Source organism: Mugil cephalus, chromosome 3 (genome assembly GCF_022458985.1).
Source record: "Mugil cephalus isolate CIBA_MC_2020 chromosome 3, CIBA_Mcephalus_1.1, whole genome shotgun sequence".
NCBI lineage: Eukaryota > Metazoa > Chordata > Actinopteri > Mugiliformes > Mugilidae > Mugil > Mugil cephalus.
This window is the reverse complement of record NC_061772.1, coordinates 16,988,717-17,001,682: the sequence shown is the minus strand read 5'-3', so window position 1 is coordinate 17,001,682 and position 12,966 is coordinate 16,988,717. Positions and strand designations below refer to the sequence as shown.

The 12,966-nt window shown below is 40.8% G+C and overlaps 2 protein-coding genes across 4 annotated transcripts in view; both read left to right on the top strand.

Moving 5' to 3' along the window:
* Positions 1-592: 592 nt before the first annotated feature.
* Positions 593-6,084, top strand: lrrc28 (leucine rich repeat containing 28). Its single transcript, XM_047581596.1, has 10 exons — positions 593-743; positions 1,653-1,892; positions 2,047-2,087; positions 2,355-2,392; positions 2,496-2,633; positions 3,586-3,792; positions 3,879-3,981; positions 4,285-4,469; positions 4,579-4,738; positions 4,844-6,084. Exons 2-10 carry the CDS (start codon positions 1,725-1,727, stop codon positions 4,911-4,913), a joined length of 1,110 nt encoding a protein of 369 aa, XP_047437552.1. The 5' UTR covers positions 593-743; positions 1,653-1,724; the 3' UTR covers positions 4,914-6,084.
* A 6,052-nt stretch (positions 6,085-12,136) lies between these two features.
* LOC125005198 (synaptosomal-associated protein 25-A-like) overlaps positions 12,137-12,966 on the top strand; it is a 33,210-nt gene continuing 32,380 nt past the window's right edge. For all 3 annotated transcript variants that reach the window (XM_047580313.1, XM_047580312.1, XM_047580314.1), the window contains exon 1: positions 12,137-12,292. The gene's annotated coding sequence lies outside the window, so the exon portion shown is untranslated. The remainder of the gene's footprint in view (positions 12,293-12,966) is intronic.

Genomic DNA, 12,966 nt, shown 5'->3' with positions numbered 1-12,966 from the left:
TGTCCCTGAATTGGAAAATAGAGATACAGTAGTTTTAAGGTTTGTATTGTCATTCCAAAACATGACGATAAATAACACAATAAACTTAAAAATCTCAAGCAAGGATAAAAACAGCAGTGCAGTTGGTGCAAAATGGGTATTAGTAAAGAAATATTTGTCTAACTGTACAGATATTTACACATAATGCACATAATGAAAATGTAAAGAAAATGTATGCCTTTATCCCATAATGGCAAAATTCACATTGTTGGCGGCAGCAGTACAGAAACATTCAACACTCACACAAGCAGTGCACATACAGACTACTGTAGGTGGGCTGTATGTAAAAAAATATATCTATGAAAGATATATTACAAGCAGAACACAAATAAGATAAGATGAAAATATACTGATATTGTGCATGAGTAAAGTACATTTTTTGGTGGTGGAGATGAAATATAAAAGCACACAAAGTAAAATATCCGTGTAGAAAACATTAGAAGTGGGTGGGGTTGGTTTAATGGTGTAACAACAGGTGGCAGTGGGGGCGTCCTGTCTGCTGTGGATCTGGAAAGAGAAGAAGAAACGGGACCGTTGACCGGAACTGGCATGTGACGTCATACGTTGTTTACGACGGATGAGCGTTGCTGTTAGCAGCCCCACGCTTAGCTAGTTAGTTTTTTCCAAGCATACATTTCGTATTCGGCGGGTCATGGGCGTGTTTGGGCATTAAAGTAGAAATGCAAAAGCTCCGCACAGTTAAGGTAAATAACCCGGGTTGTTATTGAAAGTGGTGGGCTAATAATAATGGTGATAATAATAAACTAATAGCAACCAATGGGCTAGCATGCTAATGTTCCAAGCCAACTATGGCTGGTTAGTTAAAATGTTAAACTACCTGAAGTTTAGAAGCACCAACGTAATGGTATCTGCAGGCTGTGGTGTGTTTTTGTTGTGTGTTGTGTCTGTAGCAGCTTCACTCACTGTCGTTGTCAAACGTGTTGCTATTGGCGGTTTTGTATTAGCAGAGACACGGCAGCAAACTACTTAATGTGGAGATTGAAAAAAATAATCTCTTAAACCAACACGGATATTAGAGTTAATTCTAAATATTTATTAAAAGTTGTCTCTGGTGTGTCTATCCGTGTGCACCACTCATTTCATTGGGTACACTACTGAAAACGCATGCATTCTAATTACAATCATGGCAGTGAATTTTAGCTTCATTAAGGTTAAATTTACATTAAATGCGGTGTCAGGAAGTCGATCATTCAAATGGGCGACTATTTCGGAGGATGTGGTTTGTGATGCTGTTAAACTGGGTGGCTTAAACACTAACGGGCTCATTTCGTTTAGTGTGTCAATACGACACGATACAGCTTAATACTAGCTTAGTACTACAAACCACTGCCTCCAAAATGCGAACACAGTTCAGTCAACAGCTCTCTTTGGTATTTTAAACTAATGCTGAATACCATAACCTTCACGAAGCTAAGATTTAGTGCAGGACTGTTATGTTAGCATGTGTTTGTTTTACCCGTGTGCCTAGTGAACTTGTGGTTGTATGTTATAATACGAGGTGACAGAAGAACACGTGCTGTGCTCTTCTCCTTTACTATGATGAAATTAACACGGCTTCTTGTAATGCTTCCCTTGATCTGCTCGTCTTTCAGGAACTAGTGATGCCATAGAGGGAGGAGGCTTCCCTGACTGTCCTCCACCGGGGAGGAGCAGTCTCTTCAGAAATGGCAACTGAACTTCACGAGACCATATTCATGGCCAAGCAGGAGCGCCACAAAAACCTCTTTCTTAACTACAAAAACTTGAACATTTTCCCCGTAGAGCTGCTGAAAGATGAAGGCCTGCAGTTTCTGGAGAGACTGTACATGAAGAGGAACTCGCTCACTACACTGGTATTTTTCCATGTCAGACGTTGTGTGTTTTTTGCTGTCTTGTGTAACCATTAATCAGAGGATGAAGGGCATTTTTCAAACACAAAAAATTACAGTTTCTCAAGTATATGTCCTGTTAAATTATGTATTTTTGTTTTTGCCCTGTCTCTATCAGCCTGACAATCTCGCTCAGAAGCTCCCAAATCTTATTGAACTGTAAGTATTCTTCTGAGCTTTGTTATTATGTTTAAATAATCATAATAATTAGTGTTGGAGGCCAAACATGTACCATGTGGTGGCTGGCAAAGTTTACCACGAGTTGTGTAAATGAGAAAAACATTGTCAACATTGTTCTGAAGGAGTCGCCCCTGACAGCTGACACCAGAACTCAACATTAACACAGTGGCCTCACACCGAACCAATGAGCTATCGAATAGTTTAGACGTAATAAAATAATAGGATTTATTTTCTTTCCCATTTTAGGTATTTGCACTCTAACAACATAGTCATTATTCCTGAAGGTAAGTCCTTTGCTGTGTCATAAAAACCTTTACACTGTTAATTAGATTCCAGCTATGTTTAGTTTGTCTGTTTGAATATAAAGGTGACTGCTTTGATTCCCAGCTATTGGAAACTTGGCCAGGCTGCAGTCGTTGGACCTGAGCAATAATGCCCTCCAGCTCCTCTGTCCAGAGATTGGCCGACTGAGGTCTCTACGGCACCTGAGACTTTCAAATAACCAGCTGAAATGCCTTCCTCCAGGTAAAGCACTGTCCTCATTACTCTTATCTTCCCAGTTTACTTCAAATTCATTTTGAATATTTTGTCACTCGGACTATACGCATATAAATAAAAGACATCATGCCATTAAAAGATTATTCAGGTGCTTTAAAACCTGACCGTACGATGCCACAGAAAGACACATCAAGACAAAAGATAAAGCATATGGGTGAAATAAAAGAACTGACTTTAACTGAGTCAAGTTCATAGAAATATAAGAAAGATTTACAGACACTGACTGACAGCACATTTATACTGTAAGTATGTTGTTAGTTCCACACAGCTCACATACATTAATCCCTATGTATTGATTCATGATAGAATAATAGATTTATACCTTATTCCCAGCTTAAATTAACTTGTACTCTAAGCATTTTCTACTGTAGGGTAAAAAACTCAGTTTGTAGTGCAGCCAGTTACTGTTAATTTGCTTCTGTGGACCTTTCTACTGACCTAGTAAGTATTTAGTTTGCCAGCAGAGGGCAACAGAGCCTGAAAGGAAGTGAAGAGTAGATTGTATTCTGTGCATGGCTGTGAACAACACACAGTTTATCCCTAATTAAAGATTAAACTTGAAGATTAACAAATAGACTTGTTCTTCAAATTCACGCTTTTAATGTCATATTACATTTTGCTTTCCCCAGCACCCAGATTTAGTTTGAGCGTTTTGCTTCAGCATTAGATTATTTGTTGTGTCTGTGAAAGTCACACACTCAGTCAGAGAACTTATTGTCTATTGAAGGTTCTGTTGTAATTATTTTCTGTGTGAATGTTTGTTTTTGTAGGTTCAGTTTAGCAAAGTGTCCTTGGGTGATGAAACTTTCATCTTCACTTGGAGTCAATGTCTGAATTTTGAAAAATAATCACCTCAGATTCAGAGGACGGGTGTGATTTAGAATGACCTGTTTCTGTCTGTTATGTCTGACACCTGCAGAGATCGGTGATCTGCAGGACCTGGAGACTCTTGACCTGTCAATGAACCAGCTGATGTCTCTACCAGATCGGCTGCACCGATGTCTCTCCCTGCAGAATCTAACAGTGGACCACAATCTGTTGAGCCACGTTCCCCGACAGCTCTGCTGGCTGCACCGCCTCAACCAGCTCTCCATGGCCGCTAACCGACTGACCTTTCTACCGCTCGGTCAGCATGTTACCTTTCCTCCTAGTTGCCATAGTGATGTAGATATGCAGTGAGCAAGGCGAGGTTAATATCTCTGTGTGTCTCAGATCTGGGCAGGTCACGAGAGCTGCAGTTTGTGTTTGTGGACAACAATGTGGACCTTAGAGGCCTCCCCTCCTACTTGTACAACAAGGTCATCGGCTGCAGCGGGTAAATACCTTCCCAGGCAGATAACCACAAGTAACTGATCAGTTGTGCTCAGTATGATGTTAAGAAGTATGGTTTAGGAATGTGACAAATGTGAAAAGAAGCCGAAATGCAGTTATACAATATTCTGACCCATCTCAGGGCACCTGAGACGTAAAAACAGAAGCGTCTTCCCAAAGTCTTAAGCTGTCACACGCCTATATGAAAACTGAAACACACACACCAGATGCACATAAGAAGATAAACAAGGCATATGCAACAAATCACAACTATATCTAACTGTGTGTGTGTGTTGCTCCTGTGTAGATGTGGTATATCCTCTCAAGCGCTGGTGGGTGACCTGGGTGAAGTGCTGGGTGAGGCCCTGAGTGAGGCCCTGGTTGGGATGCCAGCTGAAGTGAAGGTGGTGGGTTCAGTGACGGATAACGTGGTTCCCCTGGAGGAGCTGGCTTTGAGGACACTGCACCGCATCTACCACCACCGCCCAACAGGTACGTTTTGCTTTTTTTTTTCATTACTGGAAACAAAAAAAAGTGAGTTTCTTTATAACCAGATATTTGAAGTTTTTGTCCACCCGACTTCCTCTTCTGGTATTTGTAGACCTCAACCTGCTGCCCCCCATCGCCCTTCCGAAGAGCCTGCTGGACCTGCTGCAGTTCCCCATGGGTCACTGTCATCGATGCAGCCAAGCCATGTTCACCATCATCTACCCCAAACTCTTCCCCCTCCGTGACACCGCCCTGGCGGGAGTGCACCGCAGGTCAGAGCAAACGCACCCCACTTTCCGGGTTCTGCAGCTATAGCAGCCTCCCGATTGTTCTCCTCCACCCCTTTTTTCTCACGCCTCCGTTCTTTTCCCCTTCAGGACGACTGTGAGTTTTGTGGCTTACTGCTGTTCCAGTCACTGCCTCCGGACCTTTGACCTCCAGGGCTGACGTCTCTCCGTCTCCTCCCCATCCGCCTCCGCTCATCAGTTGTTGACTGGTTTCCAGAAGGTGACGGATCACGTGTGTGTCACCTTGCAGTGAACAGTGGATCTCAGAGGTCTGTGTGCAGCACTGAAGGAGCCCTGTGATTGATTACCATAGAAAGGACCACACAGAGGCGGTCTGTGCAGATGTTTTAGTAGTTCAGATGATGGACATTTAAACACTTTGACATACGCGATCTCTCTACAACTCACCAGCTGGTGCATTGTATTCATGTGTGTGCGCCGGGGGGGGTCATCATAATTATAACTATTTTGTGAGAACACTGTGCTCATTCTAAAAACAAGGGTGCAGTATTAAATCTAACTACAACCCTCCTGTTACTCACAAATGGGCACTTTTAACAACAAAAACTCTTTCATTTTAGTGAAATTCTTGTGATTTTTTCACTTCTGATTGGGGAGTAACGTTTGAAATGGCGTCACTGCTTGATGAAGAATATTTGAAGGCTTATGAATTGAAGATATATTTAACATGCGTTATTTTCAGCAGCTGATATAAATATATATAAGTTATAAGCTGTTCATCTCCAATAGAACAAAGACACTCAAATTTTACTAACTAATAGAGGCAATGTAAAATGCACATTTGAGATGGCAGCGTACAGCCTGAGGTCAGGCTCATGCTCGTAGTTATGTAGCTTTTCTAAAAGTCAAAGATCCACTCTAAATAATGAGTCAGGGATTCATCTCACGTGTCTGTCTAACAGGTTCTAAGGTCTTGTCGGATTTTGCATTGTCTTTAATTTTCTATGGTAAGTACCAGCTTTCGAGTTTTGACTTATTTTGCAGTGGATTATGACATGTTAAAATCTTTAAAGTGGTGTCTCTTTGAGTATTGCAAGCATTAAGTTAATACTCTGTTACACGAACCAAAAGTTAGATAATAATAGTTGCTGCTGTGGTTTAACGTCCATGGAGTCGCTCAGTTTGAAGTCTGAGTTTTCTGTCGCTGCCCGAATTAAGAGAGTTTTGGACACTTTATAGGCGCTGTGTGATTCTTATTGAACTGATGCCTGTGTGTTATTGTTCATTACAATGTTGTGCCGTTCTAATTTATCTTTTGTTTTGGTTGTGTTACATTTGGCAGTAAATGTTGACTGTTGTTTGACTTTCAATGAATTTGTGCCTTTTCTTAAAAACTAAACCACCCAGCTATCTGGTGTTCTTAAGGGCAGACGGTCAAGCACTTTGGTTCATTGTTATATGGGATACACTCCTGAGAAACATCCTGCCAACAGGAAACCCTTGTGCCAGAAAGCAGAAAGAGTGCCAAGCTCGACAGGAGAGCATTGCTTATCTCCTGAATTGGTTGCACTAGAAACGGCGTCGCTGCCTTTCCTGCCCTTTTCTTGTTGTCTTCCACAGCTCTTTTAGAAACAAGATGTGTCGTCCTAAGACACAATAAGATAACACGAGCAGCCGTAGCACTGCTGGTATAATAAGAGACGGATGCGGAGCAGAAAGAAGAGCAGCTCCATTACCTGGATCGATGGCATGTTCAGACAAATGTAGGACCATGAGCCTCTCTGCCTGGTGCATCAGTTCTCTGCACTCCCTCTGGGACTATCACATACCAGCCATGTGAAATAACGCATGAGATCAGGTCTACCGTGTACAGCACATTTTTTAAAAAACAAAAACAAAGCAAAGCATCACATAAAACGTAATGAACACAAATCTACAACCACACCCCGAAGACTGAAAGAGGCCCAAACCACATGTCAGGGTTCCTACACAAGTATGGAAAAGTATGGAGTTTGTTTTTATAAATGTCCAGGTCTGAAAAAAATTTGAAAATGCAAGCTAGTGTTTCCAAAACTGTTACTACTGTTTAATTTTCTAATACATAAAATTGTGAATATCTAAAAAAAAATTTAAAAAAAATGGATTGATCAGTTTTCTTAAAGCGCTTGGCAGCACAGCTAAAATCTTTGTGTGAGAGCATAAAAGGCTTCATAGATGATCACAGATGGATGATCAACTACAAAAAAAAAACAAAAAAAAAACATGCACTGAATTTATCTGGGTTTGGTCTTAACCAATTTATATGAGCTACATTACCTGTCTGTAATCTTCTGGAAATTATTTGGTGACATAACAGCATATATACTCAGATTAATGAAAACTAACAATTAATTCCATAATTGATTTGCTTGATACACAACAACTATTTACTCAAATACCACAAATTTGATTTTTGTTTTTATTTTTTACAGAGAAGTCTGGAAATTAGAGTCTGGAAAAAGTGTGGAGTTTTCGTCACAGTAAATGTTTAACAAGAACAAACTAGAAAACCGACATGAACATATTCGGTCCAAGTTAACGTAAAGTCAAAGGACACTGAAAGATTTGTTAAAACTTTAAAATGATTGAACGATATATTTCAGTAGAAACCCATTGTGTGAGAATATGGTGTAAGTTTTCACTTTAATGAGATAAGAGCCTATTGTTATTGCACAGTCACCTATTCAATGAAATGTTGATAGCTGCAATTCAAGGTCCACTACACAAAACAAGAATAAAACGCTTAAATAAAATCTGAGTAAATGCTGGAAGCAAAAAGGATAAAAACTGGAGTCATTAAGAACAGATTGTGCCAAATATCAATAAGAGGTAATAAATATATTGCACATGCTGATTAGAAGTTAGTGGCTCATCTGGCTGTTGTGTAGCCCAGCAGTTTTTTTTTTTTTTTTAGTCTGTTCTGGTCTTGATGATAATTTTCTGTCCAAGGACACAAACTGCCCACAAAACTATTTCAAATTCAAACTACATCAGGTATATAACATACCTCACAAGAATGGTGCCCCTCAGGTTCAAGTTACCGTAGAGGGTATCAACGAAGGTTCCAACGATGCACAGAACAAACACATCAGTCTGCAACAGCTGTATCATTCCAGTCTGCTTATTCCAGTCCACAAACGATGCTGTCATCCTTGCACATCCTTCAGGAGGAACGTCCTCACGAGCTGAATACCTTTTTGTGGAACGCGGCCAAACCCTTGAAGCACAAGTTCAAATTACATCAGAGATATCCAGGACCTAAAGGCCATGATGATAATAGCTCTATATCATCTTCCAAATAGCAAATCTAAAGCGTAATGGCAGGGATGAATCCATCTTGAAAAAACTGCTCCTTCTGGAGGGCAACAGGCCGAACAGATGGTGTCTGGGATGGTCAGAGGAAAGACCTGAAGTTGTCTTTACCGCGCTACATTGATGAAATACAGTTAATTAAACACCTGACAGTATAGACCCCTTCACGGTTTGTAAACAATGTGACACTCTGTTGAGGGGCGTGGCTTAGCTGGATGCCAAACATCTCAAACACTAAAGCCCGTAAACAGCAGTTAACATGTTTCTGTTTTGGCAAGAATGGACGAAGAAAACGAATATTTTAGAGAATATACTAATACATTAACTGCTCGAGACCGTGAATGTTATTCTAAAAAGTCAACTCTGACTGATGGGACTACATTCACTGACCCCTACACTCTCACTCGCTGGATGGACGATTTGACCAAAGGGAAACGCAAAGGAGACCGAGTCTGGTCTGTCTTTATCAAGTGAAATCTTTCCAACAAAGATATTACAAGACATAAGTAGAACCACTGTGGAGGGTAACGTAGTAAATGAGACTTATACTTGGACACCCCTGAAACAGCGGTTAGCATTAGCATTAGCATTAACATGTAACAACAGTCCCCAGAATTAACATTAACTTAACGTTATTACAGTCACAATTTACTCTAACCCATAACGTTTTCCAGGCTGAAACTGATGATGCATTATTATTATATTATATTAATCTTATCTGATAAGAAGTGCGCCTGTTGTTGATTGTCCAGTCCTACCTTTCAATCGCCAAAGCCAAACCAAAGTTGTCTATGACTGGAAGTGACCGATAGGTGATAAAACTTAAGTAAACGGTGTTGATTTTTTGGTTTTAGCAGCCAAAAATACAGCAAGACAACATTTTCATGGTTGAAAGTGACAGTGTTGCCTCCAGTTAACACCGTGACGTCATTGTGAAGGGGTCTGTGGGTGTTCTTCTGGGAAACGTGGATCTGGCCACTTATACTGCAGCTACATAGCATCAATACAATAGTGCGTCAGTGAGTCTTGGTTGCCTTTGACTCTGTCGTCAGTTCTCCACTTTCTTTCCTTCTCTGGACCACATTGACAGGTATTGAACACTGCAGACCAGAACCAGGCCTACCTGATATATGTCCCACTGCCATGGTAACTAGATAATCAGTATTACACACTTGACCAGCTGTGACCAGCTAGTCATAATATTATGTCTGACGCTATATAAAACGAGTGAAATCAGGTCCACACCAGTCAGCTACAATAATTAAACGCTGCTCACGCGTTAATGAGAGAAAATAATCCATGTGTGCTCATGATTTACAGTTCGATCGCCGAGCTCTGCCTCAGGACCAGCCTGGGGAACCATCTGTGACACGTAAAAGAAACCAAACGAATGTCTTTTTACTCCATGTGCCGCGTTGTGCATAAATTTACACACAGAGCCGTCTCGTCTCCAGAAATCAATGCCAATACACAGGGATCCATTGTGTCCGGAGTGGCTGCTATTGGATCATCGGTTAGGAGGGAGCGCCTTAATGGCTTCTTCAATGGGTCGGTGACCACACGTGGAAAAGGCCGATCCATCACCTGGAAAGATCAAATATTCTGTTAGTCTGACTGCCCTCGCTGGGCCTGCAGGGCTAAGTGGACGCTCTGCTGGGAAAGAAACGTGTGTAGGACGCGTCTAATGAAGAGATGATGAGGACGACGACAGCGTAGAGGCAAAGAGAAAGGAAGGCAGCGAGGAGCAATCACATGTCTTAAAACAAGATACAATTTCCTGTACATCTGTTTTTTACCGCTATCCATTTCTTTCTTTCTGTTCGTACACCACCCCTCCGATAAGATCACACTGAAGTAATCCAGGCACCATGTTTCTGACCTTCAGCCTCCTTAGTACAGGTTGTTTTGCAGCTCATTCAGGTGCTGATATGAATCATCTAATTCCAGTAATCCTATGATGTGTAAATAGTAGAGAGTGAACATGTGTCTAAATTTTCCCTTCAGGAACACAGCAGCTTCAGATGCTTTTATTCTTTCTGAAGAAAGGGAGGTTGGATACAGTTATTAGGCCACGATTGAAATTCCATCTTATTAGAAAATTAGTTTTCGGTGAAGTATAATAAAGCAACCAACACCTTCTTTGTTCGTCGCTCTGAGGCATTAATGGTTTGCAAGCACACGCAAGCGCTCATACCGATGCAGAGTTTATGACACCCGGTTGAAATGCGTCGTGAGCGATGCGTTGTGACCGCCCACCTTTTCAAAATGCCATCAGTCAACGGAGGGTCAGAGCCTGAGCGCTGGAAATGAGATCTACTAAGTGATGGCAGGGTTGTGTCACGGACAGGTTGGTTTCTGCGCGGACAAATGCAAAGAGGGTTCAGATGTAGAAGGTCTTTCCTTCCTTCCTTCCTGCTGCTGCTGCTTAATACGAGCAACATTATCACACCTCAAGGTTCAACACTTTCACCATTCGCTGCTTAATATGTAGTGTGTACAACTATGTGCAATATCCACAGTAATCATCTGTGCGATTCAATATATTTTTTGCCAATAATTGTATATTTTATTCTATTCTTATTTATCTTTTATATGGTCCACTCTTTACTCACGTTATTCTCTCAATCTTTCTTTGATTTTCTCTGTCTCACATTGAATTCAAATGTATAAAACCAGATTCTGTCCTAATATTTGTCATAACAGCAGGCATATGTTATCTAATAGTGATCACAATAACCTAATTCTTTATGTTTTGTTTCTGTTATTCTTTATTATCATTATTTTGAAAGGAAGTCCCTGCTTTCTAGTGAGTGAACTTAGTCTGTAGTTTAGCACAGTTTAGCCTGCACCTCTGCCCGTCTATTCAACGTGTCCAGAGAGCCAGTCTGGTCTGGTAGTCAACATGGCTTTGAACAGGACTCAGCTGCCCTACCTTTCATCCGCTGCCTCTGACGTCAGAGGGCGCGGCCATTTTGTGAGCGGCGTCAGATTCAGCGGAGTGAGGCAGGAAGCGAGGAGACACGAGTATCAGCTTAAAAGCGGCGAAGATTTGGAGAAGGTCGGTGCCTACGTGGAAAAATTCATCTATAAAAACACGTGGGCTATTTTGGGGGTATTATTAAAACACGGTTAAGACAAAGTCAGCTTTCTTCTCAGTTTAGCCAGATGTGCAGCGCATTACAGAGGACTGAAAAGAAATTGCTGTGGACCACGGTGCAACAAGTTATACAGAACCAGAAATACAAATGTCTGAGATTAAATGAGAAAAAAAAGCACATAAGAGTGGTATAAAGTGGCATAAAAACAAATAGCAGAGCATCTTGATGTCAGTACAACAATAAAAAAAATTATAATAATAATTTTAGTAATAATCATCACCACGGCCATCCTCGTCACCCGTATAACGTCCTCTTGAAAAATTCCAAAAAAAGAAAAATTCAAAAATTAAAGAATTTATTGTCACGTGCACACTATGAAAACATATTTACCTGTAAAATGAAATTCTTCTTTAGCCTTCCACACAAATGCCGAAATAGTAAATATCTTATTTATTCATACAGGCCTACTAAGTTCCATTGTTTCTCTTTTATCTGTTAAATTGTGTTTCATGTTAACAATTTTGTACGATACCTTGAGACCTTGACATTGAGTGTTCGTGAAAGGCGTCTTTAAATAAAACTTATTATTGTTATTATTTTCATTAGGATATAAAAGATATATATAATACAAAATAAATAATATAAGTACGCGATTAGTGTTCCGACCTAAAATAAATAGCGCGGAACTATCCTTCAGGGGAACATTATTGGTTGAGGGACGTTTTTGTGCGAGCGTCTTATTATTAATGGCTCGTGGCCTCGGTTTAAATGCTTACAGATATGAATATTTAACAGTGTGTCTGTGCAGTATGCAGCTGAGTAGCTTAGCTTGTTTTTAAAACTGGGAATTCACAGTCTAAATATGTTTGCTGTCACCACGCGCCAAGAAGTTCGTTCGCTCGTTTACGACGCGTGACAGTTTTATTTTGGGAAACGTAAACCGGACGTGAGAAACATGAAAGTCCGCGAGGCTTCACGTTTTGGAGGAGGGGGAGGAGGAGGGTGTGTTTCCAGCGGGGACAGTCCCGTTAAACGGAGCGGTGGAGCGGACAGACATTTTCATCCTGTACGGACACAAACACAGCAAAAATAGATAGAAGAAAAGGAGGAGCAGAAGAAACTTAACCAGGTAGGCTGGACAATGTTATTTCTTCTTTAGTTGTTTCACCGCAACTAAAACGCACAAAAAAACCCCCTGAGTTTAAGTTTGAATTACTCATAAAATATGTTAAAGTTAACCAGCAGCGGCGCAATTATCACGCAGCTACCGCGTCGAACTTTTTAACCGTAACATTATCTAATATTCCTCACAGCTTTTGTGTTGTATTTATTTATTTTTACAACGCCTGTGAAGTAACATATGACGGGGAAGGCGCGGTGTCTTAATGCCTATTTATATGCACATGTTTAGGGGCTTTCCGTGTCGATTCACCTCAGTGTTTGGACGGGAGTCCCCGTCTTAAATATACCACGGGATTAACGTAGTTGTTGTAAGGATTAAAGGAGAGGAGGCGAAGTTGTGTGTGTTGAGAGTTTAAGTGGTGGCGAGAGAGACTCGAGTTCAGCACCACGGACAGCTCCGACCCCTCTCTGAAACACAAGCTGCTAAATAAACAGAAGAAGAAAAAGAAAAAACAAAACCATAACATCATGTCTAATCTGTGACACGTTTAATGTCACATTGTCCTAACAAACCGTCCTTCTTCACTCCTCTATGTTGTTCTTTATGTTGGTGAAAAACAAAACAGAGTGAAGAAAGTGAGTCTTAGTTGATCTGCATTGGAAACAAGTGAAACCACGTTG

Excerpts from the sequence above, each read along its gene's own strand:
- lrrc28 (XM_047581596.1), top strand. The coding sequence starts at position 1,725 with ATGGCAACTGAACTTCACGAGACCATATTCATGGCCAAGCAGGAGCGC. Across the intron at positions 2,088-2,354 it reads CTCCCAAATCTTATTGAACT|GTATTTGCACTCTAACAACA; the intron begins GTAAGTATTCTT and ends TTCCCATTTTAG. Across the intron at positions 4,739-4,843 it reads CTGGCGGGAGTGCACCGCAG|GACGACTGTGAGTTTTGTGG; the intron begins GTCAGAGCAAAC and ends TTTCCCCTTCAG.